The sequence below is a fragment of the Chanos chanos genome, chromosome 10, assembly GCF_902362185.1.
Source record: "Chanos chanos chromosome 10, fChaCha1.1, whole genome shotgun sequence".
Classification (NCBI taxonomy): domain Eukaryota; kingdom Metazoa; phylum Chordata; class Actinopteri; order Gonorynchiformes; family Chanidae; genus Chanos; species Chanos chanos.
In genome coordinates this window covers 13520189-13545251 of record NC_044504.1, presented here as the reverse complement: position 1 = coordinate 13545251, position 25063 = coordinate 13520189, and the positions used below count along the sequence as shown (strand labels likewise).

The following is a 25063-nucleotide window of genomic DNA, read 5'->3' as shown; positions in this document are numbered from 1 at the left end:
GACACCTTTTTTTTTTTTTTCTTCAAAACTTAGCTTATTATTCCATCCAACTGACCAGCTGGCTAAGTAAAGCACGTCCTTTTGTATGTGGGTTTTATTGCTTATGGCTTTCATTTTTAAATTATTTTTCTCATTTCACATCTCATTAGTGCTTGCTCTAAATCTACTTTCTTTTTTAAATCTTGTTTTTTTGGGGGTTTTTTTTCCTTTTTGGGCCTGCTACACTATGTGTGAAACGTGCTTTTACAAATAAAGATCATGATCATGATGCTGCTAATGATTATGATTATTATTGTTGTCATTGATATTGAAAGTATTATAAACCTAAACATTTGATCACAGGACTACATTGCACTTGATGGTTGCACTGGTTGCTTAGAGCAGAGGTTTTCAACCTGAGTACCTGTCAAGGGGGGGACACAAGATTAGGAGATTTTCAGGTGCCAACCAGCAAGGGGGGGGCACATGTTGAAAAAGGCTGAAAACCCCTGGCTTACAGTAATTAGTATTTAATCAACTGCATGTCCATGCATATAGTCAGGACATAGACACAGATAGACATAGTTCTACGCTACAAAATGTCCTGAGCTGCCCACTGCCCTGACAAAGTAATTATCCCCTGGATATAAATACGATATGCGTTATGGCAGCATCAGTCATCATATGGTTATTGTTTTAATTTATTATTCTATGCCATGTTCAAATGCAGTCCCTCAGTCCCTTGACTCTTCAGTCTTTGCATTATAGAATTATTAACTTATCTCCCTTTACTAAGGTATACCAAATTCAAATTGGGTTACCTTTATTTCTTTCAAAGTTAGCCCTACCTCCCAGCCTCATCAAATCAACCCTTCTTCCATACCTTACCAAGTTAGCGGTACCTTCTACCTCTCCAAGCTTCACCCAAATCAGCCTTATTTCCATACCTAACTAAGTTGACCTTTCTTATGAACATCTCCCTTGTCCCTTGTTTTTATTATGCACGTATGTTGGCATTCTCAGCTTTATACTTAAGAGACGTTGACCAGACGGCTCTTGGCTTGGAGACAGCTGTCAAGTTTCTCCGATGTCACATCATGTAGCTGTGCATTGGCCCCGGGGAGGGTCACTAGAGGAGAAGGACTTCATGCCCATGTGATGGCTTGGCTGGGGGCACCTGAAGCTCCGTGCCTGGCCCATCTCTCTGACTCATGGCCCTTGTAGAGGATGGACTAAGTTCACTTCTCGCTGGAACCCCTCCCTCTGTCCTGGAGCGAGAGCCATGCAGGCACCTATTAGTCACCAGACCATCGTCTTCATTAGTACTTTAGAAACCTCCGCATTACTTATGGAGATATGGGCTTTACTGCTACTACAATACTACTTTCTTTTCCCATTCTGACTTAAATGGCATGTTTGTCCTCAAACATGGCTGGAATTCTCTTTTCATGTCACAAAAAGACAGTTATTTTCTTGTTTTGCGATGTGTGTTTGTTGAAAACTCATGGTGATATTCTCAGTTGTGTTTCTGTTAAGAGTATTTGATGTCATGAAGCCTCTTTGTTGACATTTGTATCGAGTTATTAACAGAGAAATATGATCCTTATGTCATCTGTTTTATTTTAGCGAGTCTGCATTTCTGTTGTCTCCACTATTAAAAAACAGTCTTGGTCTTCTTCGGATGTTAATGGTTTTGGTTGTATTTTGTCTGTTATGGCCTGTCAAAAATAACTGTCATGAGGTAGAAGGAAAGTCAATAAGAACAACTCATTCTGATCTCGTCCGCTAAGAAGTGAAATCACATTACATACAAAAAATTTTAGTCACCTATATCTCACTGCCTTTCACATTGGAGATTTCTTCAGAGCCCATCAGTAGTCATAGAGCATGTTTTTTCTTTTCTTTTTTTTTTTTTCCTTTGGACTGCCGATGGCTCGTGCACAGTGGATGCTGTGTTGTCCCATTTATTTGAGCTGATTCAATCAAGCAACACCTTTGGAACCAGAGCCCTCTCCCCCCACCACCACCACCATCCGTTTCTACTCTGATGGAGCCTGACAGGGAACGTGAAGAGACAGCACACGGAACACGATAGTCATCATGGTTGACATTTTGTTCCCATGGCCTCCTTTCAGATGCACACGTTTGCCTTCAGAGAATAGTCAAATTGATCCTTTTCAGCATGGAGCTCCGTATGCAAGCCTTATAGGGTCTTCTGTCTGCAGCGTTAGAAGCTCATTATAAAACCCTGTTAGCACGGATTATGTCGGACAAATGACACAGACTTACACATCTCTTTTTCAATCTCAAAAAACAACTGGACTTGGATAGTTGATTTTGGTAGACATCTGAGTAATACTTCAGAGATGTTTCTGTCTATTGTTTCACTGGCTGGAACAACGCTGTTGTTCAGTGACCCCTGCTTTAATGTGCCATGCACACATTAAATTGTCATCTCTAGTACATAGCAAACACAGAATTTCTCCTACAAGAATAGCACGTCGGCTGCTGTTCGGTTGCCCCTGACAGCAGCCGTGCCGCTTTGTTAGGATGAGAATAAATGAAGTTGTATGAGATGCACTTCAAACTCTCTTTTCTTCTCTTCTCTTCTCTTCTCTTCTCTTCTCTTCTCTTCTCTTCTCTTCTCTTCTCTTCTCTTCTCACACGTCACACACAGCAGACTTACATTTTTTCCAGATTTCACAAAATGTTCTCTTTTTTTCCAAGGCAGGAGCCTTTTAATACAGTCACGTCATCCCACATTTGTTTACATTTTCTTTGCCTGTATACAGATGGCCATGTCTATGTTTGATTTGATCCAAAACAGTGGATTTATGGTGCCTCAAAACAATTGGAAATTCGAAGAAGAAGTAAAAGAGAAAGGATAAAGTTCTTTGGAAGTATGATCTTTTTAGGAACCAGTTACAAGACACTGTAATGATATTGATATGGGCTCCTCTTTTTAGTAAACCAAGGGATCCTTTTTATAGTCATCCAGGGGTAATCTTGGATTAATCTCTGCCACTACCAACATCAGACATGTTATTTCCAAGAATACATACACACACACACACACACACACACACACACACACACATATATATATATATATATATATATATATATGTGTGTGTGTGTGTGTATATATATACACACATACACATAACTTCTTTTGTTGAAAATACAGCCTCAATGGAAAAACAGTCATAAAAGCTGCGTTCAGCAAATAATGGGCTTTGAAGGACACCATCAGCTCCATGCCTGAACACACGTACCTGCTTGTTAATCAAGCTTTGAAAGATGTAGAATACCCAGTTCTGCACACAAGACTGTGCGTCACTGTGAAGTCCACTTGATCATTTAGTTTACTTCATCATTTAGTGGTTTGTGTCATTTACCTCTCTGTCATTTACCACTTCCTTTTCTGTTGAAAAAAAGTCGTTTGTCTGTTGATTAGCACACCAAAATAACTTTGTAATTATATCACAAAAACCTGTCAGCATTAATATATAGATATACAGTGACCTCTTTCATCAACAGCCCTGGTAAACATGAAGGAAATTGATTTTGGATGTATAATGTACATAATGAGCACTCAGAATGCCTAAGAATACAGAATTAAGGAGAAGAAAGAAAAACACTGTTTACACATAAACACACAACCACCTGGTGTCTGAATAGTTTGAAGTCATGGAATGTCTTGCTTTGTGTTTTTGACTATTTTTGTATGCTTGATTGCTTAAGGTTCCTTGTGGGTTGCTTTCTGGAAACTCCATTCTGAATGCTTCATCAGATTCGGTTTTCTTGGCAATGCATCCATTGATTTGGATATAAGCTCAATGTCTCTACTGTTTTTAAATATTAATTATTATTAGGAATCATGGAAATGATTCTTGAAATATTGTCAGCTCTGATGTTTGATCTCACATCAGAGAGCTGTGGTGGTATTTTTTAAAAAAAAAAATGGTAGATTTGAAGCTTTGGAAGCTTGTAGTGTGATTGTGCCTTAATTAAATTAAATTCATTGGAAGTCTTAATTTGATTAAGCAAATCAAGTGTATGCAATCGGTTCAGTGGTAGGTGATGGTGGAGGTTATAAATGAGATTGTCAGATGAGATGTCTGCTGGGTGCCTGCCAAAATATCCTTTCATTCAACATATTTGAAGAGTGGTTCTCCTCTCCTCCACAGAACTCATTGTGCTTCATTAGGTTATGTTCTAGTGATCATATCGTGTGTGTCTCTGCTAACTGGTAACGTCGCACATCCAACGCATACAGTCGTGCTTAATTGTAGTAGAGATTGCACAGCAATTATCACAAATGGATGAGTCCTAACCGACTGAGAAACATTTGATTAGAGCTTAGTGCCATTTCGGCAGGGGTTTAGCTCTAGGAAAGACTGCAGCTGAGAAACGAAGATGTGGTGGAGACCAGGATCTTCTGGAGCTTCTCCATAAGGTTCTCACATAGTTAGATAGTGGCTCACAGTCATAGCCAGCACTTCAGTTAGGTTAATGCGGCATGAAAGATGGCAGTGGGTTTTACAAGCTCCATCAGGTGAAATAGCGTGCTAGCACAAGTTAAACTGGTCTTCCAGCTGGCTAACTTTCTCTCTTAATCTGTGCGTGTATGCATGTGCATGTTCACATGCCCGCACATGTGCATCTTTCATTGTGCACCAGGATATGAGAAAGTATGTGTAGAATATGTTTTGTTCATTTCCGTGTATTCGCTTTCTCTTGTTTTTCTCTTAGGACACAGCATTGGACCCAGGGGTGGACGTAGCTCTTCTGTCAGTTAGTTTTGAAGATGCTGAAGCCACACAGGTGTTTCCCAAACTGTTCCTCTCACCCAGCATTGAACAGTAAGTGCCTCCAAATTCCCCATGTTCACACTAACTTCTCTATTACAAATGTCACTTGTCTCCCAGCTCTGACCATGTCGTAAGAGCAGGAGACCTCAACAACCCAAAGTTAATAATCGTACACCTCTTTACCTCGCTTCAGCCCAACAGCCTTGAAAAAAAGCAAAGGCGATCAAAGACCACTGTGTGTAAATAAAACCTAAAGAAAGAAAATAAAATAGTTTCTGATTACAGTGTTCTCTTCATGGCAGTGTTGTGTAATTCTCTCCTATGTACACTCAAGCCTTTATTAGCACACTGTATGTCAGGAACATTATGGACATGGTATAAGAAATGTCATTGAGTTACACAAGAGCAAATTCTGAAACTAGAATACAACTGTCTAAGTTTAAAACAGTTCCACTGAGCTGTTACACAAGACAACACAAATAGACAGATGACACACCCAACCAACCGCCGAATTCAGTAAATGACCTTCATAGGAAAAAGTTCCTCTTCCTCTCTTTACTTCTCTAAAACCTGGAGGAATTGAGAATTAGTCTGCGGTTTGTGGTGGAGTTTAGGGGCATGTTTTTTTTTTCTTTGTCGTTTTTTGTGAGTCTTTGCACATTTCTGTGCCATTGGAAAGATTTTAATTCATAATGATCTTTTAAATCTTGTAAAGATTAAACATTGTGAAGTCCTCTGGCGTAGCTTAAGCAAGTTTGACATTTACAATTCGCCTAACGTAGAGACGGAACTCAAGGTTACTCCTCCGAGGGAGCAAAGGAAACTTCACCGTGACTTGGTGACTGACAACGTGGATGGGCAAGGTCTGGTAATGCCAGCCTCTGGGCGAGGGAAGCTTTTCTACCTTTGTCTTCCTCCTCTCCGCATGCCACCCTCAATCCATTCATTCAGGCCCGGCAGAGGGGGACGAAACATGCCCAGTTGCTGGCTCTCCGGCCATGTCAGCTCCTATCTGTCACTGGCCACACTGCCTCCCACCCTCCCTGCCCGCCCGCCTGCCCGCCCACTCTTCCCTTTGCATTGTGGGTGGTTTTAATAATCTGTGTCCACGCAGGGTTGACCTTGCCCGTGTGCTTGTCTGCGACCAGCGCTGGCTGAGTGAGAGGAAGGGACAGTTAAGCGAGAGAGTACAGCTACGGAGAGAGCCACAGGACAAACTTCTGCAAACTTGAATAATCAGATTCTTTTCTTCTGCACTTCGACTCTTGTACACACAGTCACAAACACACACACACACACACACACACACACACAGACACAATGCACAGGTGCACAAGCTCTCAAAATACTGAATCCATTAGCCTATTATATGAAGCATTTGTATGCATCATTTGCACCATTTGTGTTTCTGTGTGCGTGTGCGTGTGTGTGTGTGTGTGTGTGTGTGTGTGTGTGTGTGCGCATGTGCATGTGTGTTGCTTTTTTGTGTGGTTTCCTGTGCCACTCTCATCTCCTGATCAGAACTTTGGGTTTGCAGCTAGCTTTTGTATCAGCTAGCTGTCCTCGGCACCGTTTGCTGGCAGCAAGCAAAAAAAAAAAGAACGATATACAGAACCCAGCTCTGGCTCACAGAGAAAAGACCCCTTCCAACCCCCCCCCCCCCCCCCCAACCCATACCCCCACTCCCCCTCCAGCCAGCCAGCCCAGCCAGCCAGCCAGCCCCTCTGGCTCAGTCACAAACACTGAGCGAGAACGAGTAGGACTTGAAAGAGAAAAACCCGAATAAGGTCGCTTGCAGCCTGCCTGAGTAGAGAGCTATTCAAACCACACAGGACTCCCTCTTCTTCCATCACTCAGAAGCCTCTTTACCTCCAGGAGTGAGGAAGCCAGATAACCACACAAATGTATATTCACTCCGTTTACCTCTCACACTTCAAATGAAAGCGGCATTGTAGTGATAGCGCTACTCAACTCCCACACACAAGGGTTTATTATTGTAACATCGTGAAGGACTTCAACATCTCCTTCTTCAAACCATGATTTTGAAAGTTTGAGAGATTGCCTCCTACACATTTGTCTATGGCTTAGTGAGAAAGTGAACATTTGTCTTTACGTTTCCAGTGGTATGCAAGTTTACTGTTTTACGTTAAAAAAGAAAAAAAAAGGCTGAAAACAGTACCCTTGAATCTGTGAGGTGGTTGATATAAACTGATGTGGAATTATTGAGGGGCTATAAGCTATTTCTATTCGACAACATCCTACGTTTCTCCCTTTTGTTCCGGTATGATCATTTTTCTTTCCCGAGGTCTGTGGTTACAGAAGCTGTAGTTTTCTTCTTTTTTTTTTTTAAACTGTTGTCCCAAGTGTACACATTTTGCGTCTTCTTATTCTGCCTTGTGTTGGTTTCTGCTCTGGAGCCGATTGACGTCTCTCCTCGCTGGTGCTCCCATCCTACAGTCTTATATAAAAGAAATGTGTGGGCTCTGCTTTGGCCTCAAGCCCGCAATTTTTTTTTTCTTGCTTCAGAAGAAGATTGTGTACGTGTAAATGTGTGTTTTATACAAATAAAGTGTAAACAGCTACCTTGGACCTACAGTAACTGACCACTTTGTGAGGTATACCTACTCTACATGTATGTACGGATTTTAGTCCATCTGTTGCCATGCACCATCCTCTACACCATTCAGCAGTGGTCAATTTCTGACCACATCACCACTGTTGACTGGATTTTATTTAGGTCTTAGACCATTCTCAATGCAGTAGTGAGGTGTTGCACTGATACAAGTATGTCAGTCTTTGTTTTTGTCTCTTGTGCCCCTAATGGGACTCAAACCAGCACTAACACTTACTTGACTTCTTCCCTCTTTTTTGAGCAATTTACCTTTTTTTTTTTTTTTTTTTGATAACTTTGACTCATACCATATGAATGCTGATGCCACGCTGGCACTAAACGTCCCTGCTGCCATGCCCGTTGGATCCTGAGGTGTCAATGCTCTTACGTTCGCTCCACGTGTCTCTGGGGTTGACAGATGAGGGCGTCTTTTAGGATCCATCAGAGACCCTCATACATATCAAACGCAAGTTAGGCACGGCGTTCAGAAACATCATGGGGACTGCTCCACCCTGTCTTTTTTTAGTTGCTCTTTCTATGTCTAATTTTGGATACAAACCACCAGGTACATCTGTCACACCGCAGTTCACACAGTCGTCATTTCCCCCTCTCCCCCTCCCCTTATTTTTGCATTAAATCTTCTGAGGAAATAACCCAAGACTTCTGGTTAAGTGAGACTAAGTTTAGGGAATTTTTCTACCTCCATCACAAATCTGCTTTGCTTGTGTTAGTATCTGTGAGGAAAAGTTCTCAACCACGTTGTCATCCCCCCGCTACAGTATTTTGACTGTTTCCTTTTCGCAAGTCACTTGGTTTATTCAGATATTATGGTTTTGTCCTGCTGTAGTCTCACGTACACATAACTGAGGTTATCCTTGTTTAGCCCTGAACCTCTGAGGTCCTCGATCAGCTAAAACTCGTTCATCCCCTCATTGTTTGCTACAACATTGTTAGCCTGTTGCATTTCAAGTCACACAGTTTCTGGTTGGTATGAATAGCGTTGGCATTGTTGAGCTGCATGTAGAGTCGGTCTGCTGTTTGTGTTCAAAATGGTATTAAAGCAAATCAGACAGAAGGTTCCTCACCATTCATTTTACAGCAAAAGCCACAGTAAACTTCATTACCTGATATCTTACACATGCCTTCCTCCCATTTGCCACATTCATACCCTGCAAGGTGGTTTGCATTTAACACATAGATATGCATGACATAAGCATCCAACTTGTCCACATAGTTTTTTTGGGGGTTTTTTTTTTGTTTGTTTTGTTGTTTCATTTTAGTGTGGTGCCATTGCTCTTGCCTCTTTCTAATCAGTTAGATACCACAAACTCTCAAAATGTCCAACTCTCATCCAGAATTTCTATTTTTTTTTTTTTTTTTTTTTTTTTTCCATGCTCATTATCTTCAGGCAGTCAGAGACACAAAAGATGCTTTGTGAAGATGTCAACAATCAATAATGCATTATTAGTAACACATTTACTCTGAGGTGCTGATGTATTGTCAGTGCTTCTTTATAAAGAACTCGTTCAACAACTTTTTTTTCCCATTGTTGTTGCTCGTTATTTTTCATTGTTTCATTTACATCTCACTCTGTCTTTCTCTGACATCATCATGATCAGGACCCAGTGAGTAATGGACAGGCACACACATAAGACCGAGACGTTGACGGTAACGATCACAGAGACGTGAATAAGTTTGACTGACAAGACCGATAATTTGCCGTTTCCGTTCTTATTCTATGAATGCGACGTCTGTGTCGTCATTAAATTATGAATACATGCAGTTGATGGACAGGAATAACATTTTAAATGCAATTGTCCCACATTCTCACTAGATTGTCTCATGGAAAAAAATTGATTTTTCAGCAGAAAAAAAAATCTGATCAAAGACCAGAAAATACAAGACGTACAAGACATACTGTTCTGCACAAAACAACATACTAATCATGGGTAATCTTGAGTCTGCATGTGTATATTTAACTAGACTGTGTTTCTCTGTGTTAATACACACAAGCTGCTGGTCATGATTGTTCCTTGAAGGCTCTGTCGGTCAAATAACGACAAAAGAAATAACATGCATCCTAGATAAATCAATGGGTGCTTGTCCTAAAATGACCAAATAACCACTGATTTATAAAATCTCTTATTTATAAACCTTAGCCAAAATGTTTTCTGTTCTCCAGCCCTTTCAAATGTTAATCACTGAACATTGTTATAAACTGTGTGAGGCTTGTCATTTTCTAATATAACTGCTGTATTTTTGCAGCAAGGTTAAAGCATTAATAATCTTTAATGAGTAGTTAGGTCTAAAGCAATTGGCAGCTTAAGACTCTGAAAGGTGTTGGTCAGCTCAACTGTCCTTACCTGGGTAACATTTTCATTATTCCTCACTTACTCTTGTGCCATTTGCCTAAAGCCTCTGGCCATACTGTTAACATGTCTCATCTTTGGGTCTTGATCATACATGGGTCTCTTTTAGTGCCATGCATAGTGTCATTATCCATGCTAGCTACGGCGAGTACCATATGACAGCCAATGTTAGAACATCTGCCAAGTAAATGAACTTTCTTCCGTCTGGCCCCGGGTAAGAGAGCGACGACCCTGTCCTTTTTAGTCATCTCAGCGAATGACGTTCTCCTGTTCCGTAGCTTCACTAATCACAAACATCAGGGCAAACAAGAGGAACAAAGACAAACAGAGGGGGAATGAATCACATGAGTTAACTTTAGGGAAGATTGATTTCTGCATAAAGGCTGTGGGGTGGGGGTGGGGGGGGGGGGGGGGCAGAGGAGAATTTGTTGTGATGCTCCTCTTTACTCTCAGCAGGCCACTTAGATTCCTCCATTCTTTTGAGTGTAGCTCTGTCTGTGGAACATGTCATCCAGAGATGACTTCCTTCGAACAGTGTTGAGCATAATGTTTGAAGCCTCTGCTGCTCGACTGACCAGAGAAGCAACTGCAAAACAAAAATGTTTATTTTTCTTATATATGGCTCTGTACATTTTTTTTTTATAAGTATGGTAATGGCGAAGGCCCAGTAACCGGAGGGTTGTAGGTTTGAAGCCTAAGCTTGATGGTTCACTGCGGATCTGGCCCTGAGCGAGGCACCTAACCCAGAGGAAGCTCTAGAGGCATCTCAGAAATGTAAATGTTAACTTTTAGGCTGATCCTTCAAACCAATAATTTATTCTCTCTCCCTCTCCCTCTCTCTCTCTCTCTCTCTCTCTCTCTCACTCTCTCTCTCTCTCAGTGCCCTTGGAGGACCCTCAGCTTTACATATTCCTGCATTCCCTAGTGGAGGTTGCCTCATTGACTATGTGCCACAAGTCTGCCAGTTACTGACAAATAAGGTAAAATGCTCTAAAAGCTATTTGTTCCATGTTTGTCTAAGTGTGTCTTTGTGTGCTCATTCACGACATTTCTATCTGTAATTCATCGTGCATGTTTTTTTGAGTTAGTGTGCCTGTGCACCTGTCGTTTGTCCTACACCGCAGGGTGTGTACTTGTGTGAATATGCATTTTATATGCACATGAGGCTGACAGGTGGTAGATGAAGCAGAGATACCCTGTTTTGTCAGTTGGCTTGGGGGGGTACTCTACCCCCCAACCCCCCCCCCAAATACACCCATGCTTTAGTGCTACTCCACACCTGAAGAGTAGCCTGCATACCCAGAGAGACAGCATACATAATCAAGCCCACCCACCTCTCCTCCTCCACCACCACCACCATCAGTGTCTCTGCTGGAGCTCCTGGCCTCAGACCCAGTCAGCTCCCCAGGCCCTGCTCACCTTATCTGGGGCTGCAGAGGAGAGGGTTCAATGGTTAGAGAATGATAACACTGTGAGAAGACCAGGATGAAGCTAGACAAAGGTAACAGCAAAAACAGCAGCTTCCTCCAGGACCTCGGGACCCGGTCCTGTGCCGTAACGGCACAGATGAGGTCCTTGCACGTTTATGTAATGTTTTAAACGACACAGGTGACTTTGGTTAGGTGATGATTCGGTCCGATTAGCCAATATGTGGGTCTGTGTCCAATGAAGGGCTCTATTAACTCAAATATTACGGATGACATTAACCTGTGATATTCATACACAAAAATAGAAAGCTAAAGCAGCTAGTAAACACATTATTAACCAGGAGACAGAGAGGGATTGTGATATTTGACATGGATTTAGAAGATATCATTATTTGAAGGTAAGTGTCTGGCCAGTCTGAGGATTTCCTTAGCAATATGTTCCTCTCTCAGGTGTCTTAATAACACCAGTCATTAGACAACACATCAGATTTTTGTCTTTAGATCGGCAGAGAGAGCAAAGATTGCCTAGGATGGCAACTCATGATGCAACTTGTTGCACCTGAAACATTGCAAAGCATAGTTTTCTACAATGACTCATACAGGTAAAAAGAATATGGACTGCAGCACATTCCTTTGAATGAGACACATGGAAGATTGCATCATATGAAAATTAGAGCATTCATTGGAGCACACACACCTACACATTCACACACACACACACACACACACACACACAGAAGAATGCACACACGTAAGCAAACAGGAAGTAGTCCCGGAAACACCTAGAGTGAGCATATCAGTTAGCCAGATATCCAGGCAGTGATGTCACCTGTCTGTGACGGTGGGCAAAGGGCAGGGTTTGGGTTTTGTTCATTGTTACTGTGGCGTAGGTGTTGAGTTCAGTCACCCATAGTTCCCTGCCTGCCTCGCTGCTGTGACTAAACCAACTGGGCCCACAGAGAGAAAGTGTGTGTGTGTCCCAGTGGCACAATGAAGCGTTTTTTGTTTTTTTTTTATAAAGTAAATGATCTTTGAGCACACAGTGAGCGTGGGTGACTGAGTCACACAGTTTGTAACATTAGAGGGTCGAACGTTTAAAAAACTATGTTTTATTATTCATTATCTCATGGATAATGAAAATGTATACCTGTGTGTTTATTTAGCGCGTGCAATACTGCTTCATTCTTTGTGTATGTGTTTTGAAAAAGTACCGTAGGGCAGTCCCAAAGGTTTTGTTATTTGTAGTTTTTTGTTGGGTTGGGGGGGGGGGGGGGGTGTTAATTACACAGGCTTTACAGTCATGTTTACTACAGGTAGAAAAAGAAGAAGTTTTTCGGCTGAATGTTTGGCACTAGTCATGTTGGAGTTTGTCCTCTTAAGTCAGTTTCCAATGAAAGAAAAGGACTGTTCAAATTCCTCAGGGAAAATGTGTCACATGATCTTAACCCTAAAGCCAAATCACCAAGCAGTCTTTGCCCTTGTTGCAGTGTGACTACATTTAAAAGTGAAGTAGGTGTTTATCAGATCGTAGGTCGTGGGTGGCTCCTGTGTTCGATGGAGAATTTTTTTCGTTTTTTTTTTTCTTCATCTTGGCACTTTTGTTATTTTAGTTGCGTAACCAGATCTGGAGAAATTCACTGGATTTAGAGAGCTCCGCGTAACAAATTGCCATGCAAGCCGATCCGCAAATCAATTCATACTTCGGTAACATAAAACATTAATCTGATATTTAACAAGATATGAAACACAAACAAACAGACTCTTTGTTCTTTACGTGTAGTCCCTTAGACTAGTTTACCTCTTTTTTTTCTCAGACAATAAAGACTTGCTTTAGCACAGTCACCTTCAAAGCAGCTTAGGAAGCCTCAGGGCTTCTCACCTGCCCCAAATACAAACCAAAGCTGTGTGTGCAGCGCATTCCCGTTAAAGGTGTCACTGAGGACTGCCTGAAGCTCACAGCAATAGGCATTACTCTCATGCGGGGTTCATTTCTAGTGTTGCACGCCAAAAACAGCCACATTAGCTTATCTTTTGGCATTAAATCAAAGGCTTTTTAAAAAAAAAAAAAAATCCCCTAATTTTGTGATAAAACTGAAATAAATGCTAAAGTAGAGAGGAAAACAAATCCTCATGCAATCCCATGTTCCAGGCATGCCCTTGAGCTCAGATTCACCAGTCAAGAGTTAGTCTGAAATAGCCCCTAAGTTGGATCTCACAGTAGCTATCGCACTTCAGCCGTTATTTTAACATTGGTTATGTTCTCTACCAAGCTACAGCTTGAAAAACATAGCGAGAGTTAAGGAGACATTTCATGCATTCTTCAAGATTTTCTTTCAAGATTTTTTTTTTTATTTTATTTTATTTATTTATTTATTTTAATGATCTTTAAACATGGCCCTCATGTTTTTAGAAGTGCATAGGCAATCCCTGTTCTCGCCCTATTCTCTCTCATCAGCTGACCGCCGTATTTTTGCCCCTCAGGACAGAATTATGGGAATGCGTCATAAGAGTGTCTTACTTGTCATGAAGGAGTTTATTAATGTTCCGTGGGGTCAAAACACTGATCCCTAACACAGACACATAACATGCTCAGTGTATGTTTGTCATGCCTGCTTGCATCACTTGTCACATGTACTCTCACATATTCAAATGAGGAAAGGATAATATACAACCACTTCACAATAGCAGTTCATGATTCACTCAACATATGGTTCAACTCCAGAGTGGGAGCCATACTAACGGGTTACAAGTGTGCGTGTCTTTGAGACCTTGAGACAGCATTTGCTAAATATAAATCATCCCCCACCATCCGCTTCACCGGAAAAAGGCCTGTGAGGACATGATCTCTTCATTAATGACAGTAACAATGGTGGCTCTCACCTTCTCCTTCTCTCCTGCAGGTACAATACATTATCCAAGGCTATCATAAGCGGAGAGAGTACATCGCAGCTTTTCTCAGTCACTTTGGAATGTGAGTCTCCTCTCCTCACTCTCATCACTGGTTTCAGACTGTGTGCACGAGCGTGCGTGCGTGCGTGTGCGTGCGCGTGTGTGTGTCTGTTTGTGCATGTGTGTTTTGTGTGTGTGTATAAGTGTATCTGTTTGTGTATATGTGTTTGCTTGGGAGTGAATGTTTTATATTAATGTATGCAGGTGGTAGGAGTTGCAGTATACCACTTACACTTCTTCAAATTGTACAAAGCTGCAATGCTGTGAGAGAAAACTGTCAACAGAGCTTGATTCTCTCTTTCTGTGTGTGTGTGTGTGTGTGTGTGTGTGTCTGTGTGTGTGTGTGTTTCTGCCTCCCTGTCACATACAGGGGAGTAGTTGAGTATGATGCCGAAGGCTTTACAAAGCTCACCCTTCTTCTCATGTGGAAGGACTTCTGTTTCCTGGTTCACGGTGAGGTGCACATACCCACTCAGAGTAGAGACATGTACAAACACTACCATTATGTATTATCAGAGAATTACGTCCTCCTGTTCATGCACCATTTTTCCACTTCCACTAGTCTTATGTGCACGGTGATTTTTCCTTTTGCCATATTTTGAATAAACTGGAATTGAAATGCTCTCTCTAACACCCTGTCTGCTCACACAGTGGACCTGCCCCTCTATTTCCCCCGTGACCAGCCCACACTGACCTTCCAGTCCATTTATCATTTTACCAACAGTGGACAGCTCTACTCACAGGTGCAAAAGTCCTATCCCTACAGCCCACGCTGGGACGGCAACGAAATGGCAAAGAGAGCCAAGTAAGTCCACATACAAATTCCTCTTTCCTGTGCAATCTTGATCAGATTTCTGTGAGAGAATTACAGATTTCAATGAGAGAATTACAGCCTCATGTGTGATGTGGATGTCAAAGTGTATTGTGTTGTTCCAGGTGATTGTGCTAGGTGACTGTACAGTCCTCACAGAGTTATATAATAGTAGCTAGCTCAAAGCGGAGGGTGTCTGTAGAAAACAAGGTTAGGTATGTACTAGGTGATGGTAGAAAACAGTGTTAGATTACTTGACAGAGCTTGTAGTACTAGATGATTCTATAGACCGCACAGTACTTTGTAACTGCACTGACCTCACAGTACTAAAAAACTATGCAGACTTCACAGTACTAGATAACTGTACCAACATCACAGTGCTAGATAACTGGACAACCTAGCAACTCTAGATAACTGTGCATGTCTCAGAGTGCTAGATAATTGTACAGATCTCACAGTGCTAGGTTACTGTACAGATCTCACAGTGCTAGGTCACTGTACAGGCCTCACAGTGCTGGGTTACTGTACAGATCTCACAGTGCTAGGTGACTGTGCAGGTCTCACAGTGCTAGGTTACTGTACAGATCTCACAGTGCTTGGTCACTGTACGGGTCTCACAGTGCTGGGTGACTGTACAGATCTCACAGTGCTAGGTCACTGTACAGATCTCACAGTGCTAAATTACTGTAGAGGTCTCACAGTGCTAGATTACTGTAGAGGTCTCACAGTGCTAGATTACTGTAGAGGTCTCACAGTGCTAGATTACTGTAGAGGTCTCACAGTGCTAGATTACTGTAGAGGTCTCACAGTGCTAGATTACTGTAGAGGTCTCACAGTGCTAGATTACTGTAGAGGTCTCACAGTGCTAGATTACTGTAGAGGTCTCACAGTGCTAGATTACTGTACAGGTCTCACAGTGCTAGATTACTGTACAGGTCTCACAGTGCTAGGTTACTGTACAGGTCTCACAGTGCTAGATAACTGTACAGATTGAATGACTCTGTATGTCAGTATTTCATTGCAAACTCACTATCTCACTGCAGCTGAGATGTATAGCAGCACTGTTGTGTAAAAACAAGGATTTTGTTTGTTTGTTTGTTTTTATCCCAAAAATATTTGTACATTGACCTTCAAAGAGTAAGACTCCACCTTACCATGTCTATGACAAATATAAATGGCTTTCAGCTTTGGTCTGTATATGCACCAACAAGCCTTCTGTCAGGACCTGCGTCTTTGTCTTCATGAGAAATGATGATGACAACAAATAAACTCTGTTTATTCTTTTGATCCCCATAATAGAACAACCTGTACCTTGCCTTGCTTTTATTCACTGCATCATCCTCTCTCTCTCTCTTTTTTGTCTTTCTCTTTCTCTCTCTCTCTCTCTCTCTCTCTCTCCCCTCCAGGACATACTTTAAAACTTTTATTCCTCAGTTCCAAGAGGGAGCCTTTGTCAACGGCAAACTTTAGAATTATAACTGGATGAAGGCATGAGAGAGAGAAAAACGAGTGGCCTGAAATTTGTGAACAAGTGAAGAGAATTCTGAATTAGTAAGGACATCTTGTAGGTCATCCATATTTTCATTGTTGTTGTTGTTGTTGTTGTTGTTTTTGTTGTTCTTTGTTTGATTGATTTTGAAATATGGAAAATCTCTGACTTTGAGCTGAATTAAAAAATGCTGCAAAACACAACGTGAAAGAACTCGTATTGAATCAAAGGGTGCCACCAGGACTATCAGAACTCTACACAGCTGGAGAATCCCAAACTGGAGATTGTTTTTGTTGGACTCAGTCTCTTAAGAGGCAATCAGTTGACCATATAATTAAGGTATCATTAGTGCACTATTATCATGGTTCCAGTACCTGTTCTTTACAAGACCCCCAATGATTTAGATATTTGTTGTTTTAAAACATCGTCTTAAATGTTGTGTTTTTGCACATTACATGCTGCCCTTAATCAACTGCTATTGTAAATGCCATCTTCCCCCCCCCCCCCCCCCCCCTCTTTGTTTATCTCACTTTTTTTCTAATTTTTATCTTTGTCAGTCTGTGTAGTTGTATGCCATTGAACAACACATGTTTGTGTTTTTGTGTTAACTCTGTAATTGTGATTTGCAGAAATCCAAAAACCTCCAACACATTTTCTTCCTGTTAGCTTTAGTAAGATGATGTTTAGGCACAATGAACCAGAATGTATTCATACAAAAAAGAGAAAGAAGTACCAAGCGATTTATAACATACAAATGAGATATTCCTCACTGTATTTTCTGATGCGAGGATTTGGATACTTGTTGTTAATATAAATGTATGATGGAGGACACCCTTAACCTGTAGTCAGGTAAAACTTGCAGATACACATATAGGGCACTGTAGTCAAAGTTTATATCCTTTTTAAATCTTATCTATTAATAAACAAAAGTAACACAGCAAGCAAACATTTAAACGCCTTGTAAAATTGTTTAACTGTTGACTGATATACAATGTCTAAAATGTTGTCACAATGTCTAACACCTTAGTAAACCTTCAACACTCAAGGCAAGTAATTACATTTAGTTCTAATTGTCTGCCAAGTGAAAAACCTCGTCAAGTTCTGCTCATTAATACGCTTCAACATGAGCAAGGGCTGAAGCGCTGCACTGACTGTCCATGTGTGTGTTTTGAAAAGGTTTACTACCTTCACACACTGATTCTAGATGATGCTAATCTAATGCTGTTGCGGAGACAGTTGCTGTTTTCTTCTGTACATGCCTAGAATTGAAATCATCAAAACAGGATGTGAAGGTGTGGATGTGTGTGTGTGTGTATGTGTGTGTGTGTGTGTATGTGTGTGTGTATGTGTGTGTGTGTGTGTGTGTGTGTGTGTGTGTGTGTGGCAGCCAAAGTGCTCGCTTGGATGAAAAACGATTGTGTGTGGAAGAAAAAAAAAAGCAGGAACAGGGAGGGAGGGTGCGAGTTTAGAGTGAGTGTGTGTGTGTGCGTGTGTGTGTGTGTGTGCGCGCGCGTGTGCTTGTTTTCATCATTAAGCATAAGGGTCATTGTCTGGGGTCTTTGTTGGCCTAGAGGCCAGCCCATTGCTATATTTATTGTTGGTAATGCAGGAACTGTCATGTCTAATTGGGAACTGTGGGATGAATGTATCTGGGGCATTTAATAGAATCAAGTCTCTTAATAAAAGAATTAAAAAGATTTTTTTTTTCTCATTTTTTTCCTTCACCCCCCAGTTTGTGCCATTTCTCAGCCTGCGATTATATTCTCTGTCTTGTCAGTCTGAAAGCAAAGAACAGCCCTTATTAGGAGTGAAAAGAGGGACTGGAGAGTTATTGATTGTCTCTTGAAAAGGGCTTTCTGGAGTATCTCAGCTCTGTTTCATTGTGCCCACTGCCATTCAAAGTGGTTTAATGCTCGTCCTCACTCAGGTTCAGCTGTAACCTTTCCTCATCAACAGCTCAACCAATCACCATAGTCAGTGTAAAAATGAATGAATATTCATTTACCAACACAAAAATGAAAAAGAGAACACTGCTCTAATAAAGCAGTACACAGGTGTTCCACGACAGTATGCAAAGCTTGACAATTCCAATTTTAGCAGAAGATTTCGTCTTTGATTTTCTCGGGAGAAAAAGAAGTGTCCCTACTAGTGTCCCTACTATCATCTACCTTTCTTTTATGGAAGTTTTCCTTAAGTAGGGTGTCTTCTGACACCCCCCCCCCACACACACACACACTCAGATAGGTCCAGATGCTTTAATGCGTTTATAGATGGTCCCTCTTTTCCCTCTCACTATGTAAGGAGCAGAGGTCTCTCATCTGCCAGCTGCATTGTTAATACCCCCAAATCCACTAATCCTGTGTGTTTAATCTGGATGGCAGCAGGCCGGAATGATTAAGATGCTGGGTAATTTAAATAAGGCGTGGAATCAGGAACTGTCATGGCATTAGACCATAATGAAGTATAATTGGTGTACACCTCTTTACCCTCGTAGCATAGGTTATTTCAGCAAAGACTCATTCTACCATGTGTTTTTAATACCCGTCTCAAATCTCAGAAGTCATGCTAGAAGTCATGGCCTTGGTATCAGCTCTTTGAGAACATTTAGTAATGAGAATGTTTAGGCTGTGTCAAAGTGTGTTAGTTTTGTTTATTTGTGCTCATGTGTACCCCTCATCATTGCACTACGTTGTTATTGTTGACCTCTTTGTCTGAGCATTTACACACTAATTTCACCCAACATTCGTCTTTCCACAAGCAATGGGACGCACTTATATGCTTATCTGAAGAGAGGTTTATAGTGAATTTAGATACGTTTAGCGCTGTGTTGTAAGTATGCATTTGTCATTGATTGCCCTCCGTACATTAGCCATAATCTCAAAACAATATTTCAGTTCAGAAGACATGGTTTCTGTATTCAGAACGCGGGATTCTATATACTCAAACCTTAATTACTATGTGCTAACTAGGTTACACTGAGCAGTAATAAGTATTGATTTTTAATTGTCTTTGACAAGCTTAAGCAGGATGACAAAGCACTTTGTGTTGCTCATACACGTGCAATGTTTTTCTTATCGGTTTACTGGTGTAACTCTACTTGCCCTACCAACACGAGGAGCTGGATATGAGCAAGTCATCTTTTTCCTTTTTAAGCCAAAAATCATGATCTTTTAGTTTTAAAAGTATAATTCACCATTGTGAATTATATTGGCCCATTTTGTCAGTTTTCTTCTTGCAGAGAAATTTCCAACTTAACTTTTCTGATGTTCTTTCAATACACTAATGTTTTTGCTGTTGCTGTTTACATTTTGAAATCCATCAAGTATGTCAGTGTGTGGGCAAGCTGATCTGGCTTCACCACCAATGGTGTAAGATGCTACTTCCTTCCCACCCTCAGGGGAATAGTTTTGATATAATTACATTCCACACAGACAAATGTATTTGTCCTTTTTTTTTCAATCATTTTACAGTTCCAGAATTGTTTATTTAAACTTTTACTGTCAAAACAATTGCTACTATTACTATCAAGGGCAGTTGTGATTGTTAGCATTTTAGATAAAAATTAAAATAGAACAAAGCTAAACACCCAAGTCTTACCTTGAGAAACCATCGGAGGCACAGAGAAACGGGTTATAATGAAGCCATTTGTTGTTAAAGTGCCAGTACAGTGTGTATACATGCCCACTGTTGACATGCTCTTAGTTCACTTTGTGTTCACTTTCCCCAAATTAAAAATGTGCCCACATTATATTTTTCAACACCCCCCCCCCTTCCTTGGAGACCTTTTCTTCCCCTTGACTGTAAGTTTTTTGAAAGACACAGACAACCTTAAAAACGTATAGAGCACAGGTTTCCATTGTCTTATCACCTTACTTTACCCCTACAGTGTGATCACCTAAGGCTATGTCCTCCCCCAGTGACGGTACCTCTCTGCTTCACATGTCCTCAGAGGAATGTTCTCGAGGAAACTTGGGGGGGAATGTGCTGAAACTTTTTTGACCCCTGCTGAGGGCTCTGACACTTTCATCTGTGAGGCAGGAGTTCGGGCTCGAGGTCAAGACGGAATTGTTAAGGAAAGAACATAGACTTTTCCAGTGGGAAAATAAAACAAGGCAAAAAGAAGATGATTGAGGTTTCTCTGCGCCGTTTCAAATCGTGACTGGACCCTGGAGACGTTAAGTAGACAGGGCATTACTGAGCGCAGAAGGTAATCGGAGCGAGATGGTGAACATTGCAAAGGCCTGAATATGTCAGGGCGAGACTGAGGAATGGCTCGCTGCTTTCCCTGTTTACTGCTACTGAGTTCTCCAAGCTGTCAAGCCCAGCATTGTATTATTGTTATTATTATTATTGTTATTGTTACTATTCACAGACTGTGTTCTTTCACGTTCCTCCAAAACAAATGATAACACAGAAAGGAAAACTTATCAAATATATATATATATATATATATACACACACACACACACACACACACACACACACACACATATATATATATATATGTGTGTGTGTGTGTGTGTGTATATATATATATATATATATACACACACATCACAAAAATAAAACACAAAACTTTTTGGTTCTTGTGACTGTGGGGTTCTTTGAGTCCTGGAATTTGTAAATTCAGACTGACATGAGTGAGAGGGAGGTTCTCTTTTTTTTTTTTTCTTTTCCTTTTTTTTGGCATCACATTCAAGTGAAGGAGTAAAGAGGGGGCGGGGGATTGAGGATCGGGGATTTCAGTGGTGGCAGTACTTGGGTACGTGGCTCGGGTTGTTGATGCAAGCCATGTTTGGGATGATGGAGCTGAGAAGCTTAGCTAATTTGGGAGAGAGCAAGAGAGGGGGGATTTGGAGCCTTTTGTTGCAGCCCGTTTGATCTGCAGGCGAGGAAAAAAAATATGGCCTCAGAGATGTCGTGGAAATGAGAGAATTACTGCTCTCTCTCTCTCTCTCTCTCTCCCTCTCTCTCTCTCCCTCTCTGCTTCGATTTTTTTTTTTTGCATCACTTCACACTGCAGGGATATTCTACCATTCTCGATCCTTGTCAACGAGCAAGATATTTTTTCTCTCGATAATAACTGGCACTCGTTAAAGCCTGATTGTTAATTGCTAATTACTCTCCTCCCAGCCTAGCATCAAAGACCAGGAGAGTGCGATGCTAAGCGGATCAAAAGCAGCCTGGCTGTGATGCTCATGTATTTTTTTTTTTTTTCTTTTTTCTTCCCAGTCGTTGTTTTGGTGGCTTTCAGCCTTCTTAAGGGAGGGAGTTGTTTTTTGATGGAGCTTTGACAAGATGAATGCAGATTCAACCCCCTCCACACACACACACACACACACACACTTTCCACTGAGTAGCTATCAGAAATATTCGATCTAAACCGGTTCTAGATTTCTATAAGTGCAACCCTCTGGTGCTTTGTTTCTGTCAGACAGTTTTAGCCCACGCCTTTTTCATAGGGGTATTATGAGGGTTTGCCGTATGATTTGAAAGGAACATTTCAAAAATCTTTATTAAATATCTTTATCAAGCGCTTTTCACATTTGCATGAGGGGTGAGTGACTCTCTTGAATTCCACTGACTACCTTTGGTATGGCAGACATGTGCCTTTATTAAAAATTGATGTCACTCATCTCATCTGTCATACTATGGTATGTATTTCATTATTTCCATTACAGGTCTATAACTCCAGTTACTCTTGTGCAGTGTGTTGTATAGATTCTTTCTGAAGACTACAGAGGAACAGCACTCACAGTGCACATGCATTGGCCGCTGTGAACTTCTGACCCTCATCAGAGTTTTGTCAAAGTCCACTTCATATACGTCCCCTTTTCACTGATACCTTTATTCAAAAGACGGCAGCTGAAAGTGATTTGAGGATATGTTGTACTCAGTTTCCCATGAGCCCTTGCTTAGAATACGACACAAAACAAGAATGTGATGACTGTGAAAATGCTCAAGAATACACTTGTGCTGCTGACTTTGTAAGACAAACTTCTCTAGTTATGTCAGAAACATGAACACAGGGGCTATATGATGACAAAGATGAAAACATGAGATACCGTATGGGATCCCCAGTCTTACTAATAACATGGACAGAGCTTGAAGTGAATGAATCCAGTGACTCTGTCAAAACACTCAAATCACTGGGCATTTGCAAACCCCAATTCATTCTTATAACTGCAATCATGCTAAGCTTTTCTAATATTTAATCTTTAATTCTGTTTTCCAGAGTAAGAGTCAGAATTCATCATTAATTTTTCCCATTATGATCTTAGCAGGGTTCATATAAAGTCAAAAAAAAAAATTTCATTTGCACAAAAAGGTCCAGCAAAATGCAAAAGTCACTCCAAAACTGTCTCTCTGTATTAGTCTTTTCATTCCAGTTTATCTCATCCCACTCTTCTTTCTCTTCCTCCACCCTTCTATGTCTCTTCTAGTCGCACCCTTATACCCTTGTTTCATCTTTGTCTCAGCTTGTTCCCTGTGGCGGCTGTACCTGGCAAGCTGTCAGACTGGATTTGCTGTGCGCTCTGTAGGTGCTGTCAAGGTGATGGACGTGTCGTGATGGCCTGTCACACTCATAAACTTGTCAGGTCGACTGATGACTCTGAACCGAAGCCACGGCGACAGGTATATGTAACAGACTCACTGCTTGGTCTCTCCACTCAGTGGAAACAGACATGACCTGGTCATATAGTAAGGATTCTCCAAGTGTGTGCACTCTTTATGGGATAATTCATTTAATAAGATCATTTTTATACAATTTGTAACAGTATAGCGATAACCAACGTATTGTGGTGATATGCTTTGCGTGTACTTTTGGTCGGAAATGTTACTTGAAAACATGACGTTTAATGTTAAGTTGATAATTCTGTATTATGTATTCTGTAATGTCTATAGTTTATTTCATAAATATCAAGTAAACTCAAATAGACTGGTGAAAGCTGTATTAATGACTCTTGACACATGGTTACATGCTAAATGACTTGACTTGCCATTCACATGTTAGAGCAGTGCTGTTGTAAACTGCTGACCTCTGTTTGTCACCTCTGGCCTTGTAGGTCACTGCCCTGAGGAGTTTATGAAGGGTGGGGGGGTGAGCGGTGGGGGGAGCAGGAGACCGAACAGCGAGCTTGTCGTAAGGAAAACAGGAGCAACACAAGGATGGTTGAGTGGGTGGGTAGAAGGGTTTGAGTGGTGGGGGGTAGGGTGGTGTTGGTTGTGTGCAGTTTGTGCCAAGTGACATAAACCCCCCTTGGCAGCCTAATTAAATTTTCCACTCATCCACACTCACATTACGCTTCCATTCAGCCAGAAAAAATGGACAATCCAGAGGAGTAGACCTGAGGACCTCCAGCACCCTCCCTCACCACACTCTTCTGCCCCCAAAATGTATAGATGCATGGACAAAGAGACGGACTGTAAATATCCTGGTAAAGTTAAAAAAAATTGCCAAGTCAGGTGTTAATCTATATGATTCAAAGTCCTTGTTTACCATTCATTCTCTCTTTCTGTATTGGGTTTTATGCTAAGGCAAGTACAAGAAAACCCAGCTTTAATGCATCTTTCTGTGTACTAAATCTTTATCTCTCTTCAACAATTGACTATTCCTCAAATGAAAAAATATATATCTTTGAAGAAAAGAGCTTGTTATTCATTTCCCTTTTCAAAAAATTACATCAGGGGAAAATCTCTAACAAACAACTGAATTCTGATAAGAGTGAATTCACGCGCATACAGTGTGGAAAGAATGTGTCAGATGGTGTGAGATATGGCAACACACATTAAATGAAGTGCATTTTGACACAACTTCACACAGTCATGTCTGCTTCGTGTTTTTTGTTAATCCCATGGGGGATTGTGGGTAAAGGGTAACCACCAATGCTTTTCTCAAAATTGAGACATCCTCTGTACCATGAATCTTTAGCTGATGCACTGGCTTTGGAGAACGGACTGTTTTTCGCCTGCTTGGAACATGAAATAAAACAGGAAAAAAGACATATTTAATGCCAGGGATCATACGCCCCTCCACCATCTATGTCTGTCTGTCATTCCCTCTCCCTCTCTCTCTCTCTCTCTCTCTCTCTCTCTCTCTTTCTCTCTTTCTTTCTCTCACTCTCTCTTACTCTCTGTTCTGTCCATTTCCTGTGAAGTTGTGTAAAGTTGCACCTGGGGTTCACACTTTGCTGGACTTTTCCATCTCTGCATTCCTGCCTTGTGCACTGTTTTTTTTTTTTTTTTTTTTTGACACACAGATGGGATAAAAACAGTATTACAGGAAACTTATCAGATCTAGCACCCAAACAACAGAAGTACTTGTCCTTTAACTAAATCCATTAGCATTCCACTTGACGAGGTTTCCGCTCCTCTCCGGGGCTTGTGTTCTCGTAAATCTCTTGCAGCTTCTTTGCTCACGGAGAGAAACAAACTTTACTCTATTGTGTGCTGTGTCTATGATGAAAGACATGACAGAGAACACCTGGCTAAATAAATGGGAGAAGCGGGGGAAAATACATGACAAAAATACCAAAGCGCTTTAATTCGCCCGTTCTTTTCCATACAACCAACACTTTCCTTTGTTCGTTTCTAGAAATGAAGGCTTCTAGTG

The 25063-nt window shown here is 41.1% G+C and overlaps 1 protein-coding gene across 1 annotated transcript in view; it reads left to right on the top strand.

Annotated features, from left to right (window-relative positions):
* Positions 1–16801, top strand: part of babam2 (BRISC and BRCA1 A complex member 2) — a 63072-nt gene extending 46271 nt beyond the window's left edge. Inside the window, exons 7-12 of the mRNA XM_030786878.1 lie at positions 4735–4844; positions 10654–10753; positions 14101–14171; positions 14520–14602; positions 14801–14954; positions 16367–16801. Of these exons, the coding sequence (XP_030642738.1) occupies positions 4735–4844; positions 10654–10753; positions 14101–14171; positions 14520–14602; positions 14801–14954; positions 16367–16430 (582 nt within the window). The 3' untranslated portion in view covers positions 16431–16801. The remainder of the gene's footprint in view (positions 1–4734; positions 4845–10653; positions 10754–14100; positions 14172–14519; positions 14603–14800; positions 14955–16366) is intronic.
* Positions 16802–25063: the final 8262 nt, after the last annotated feature.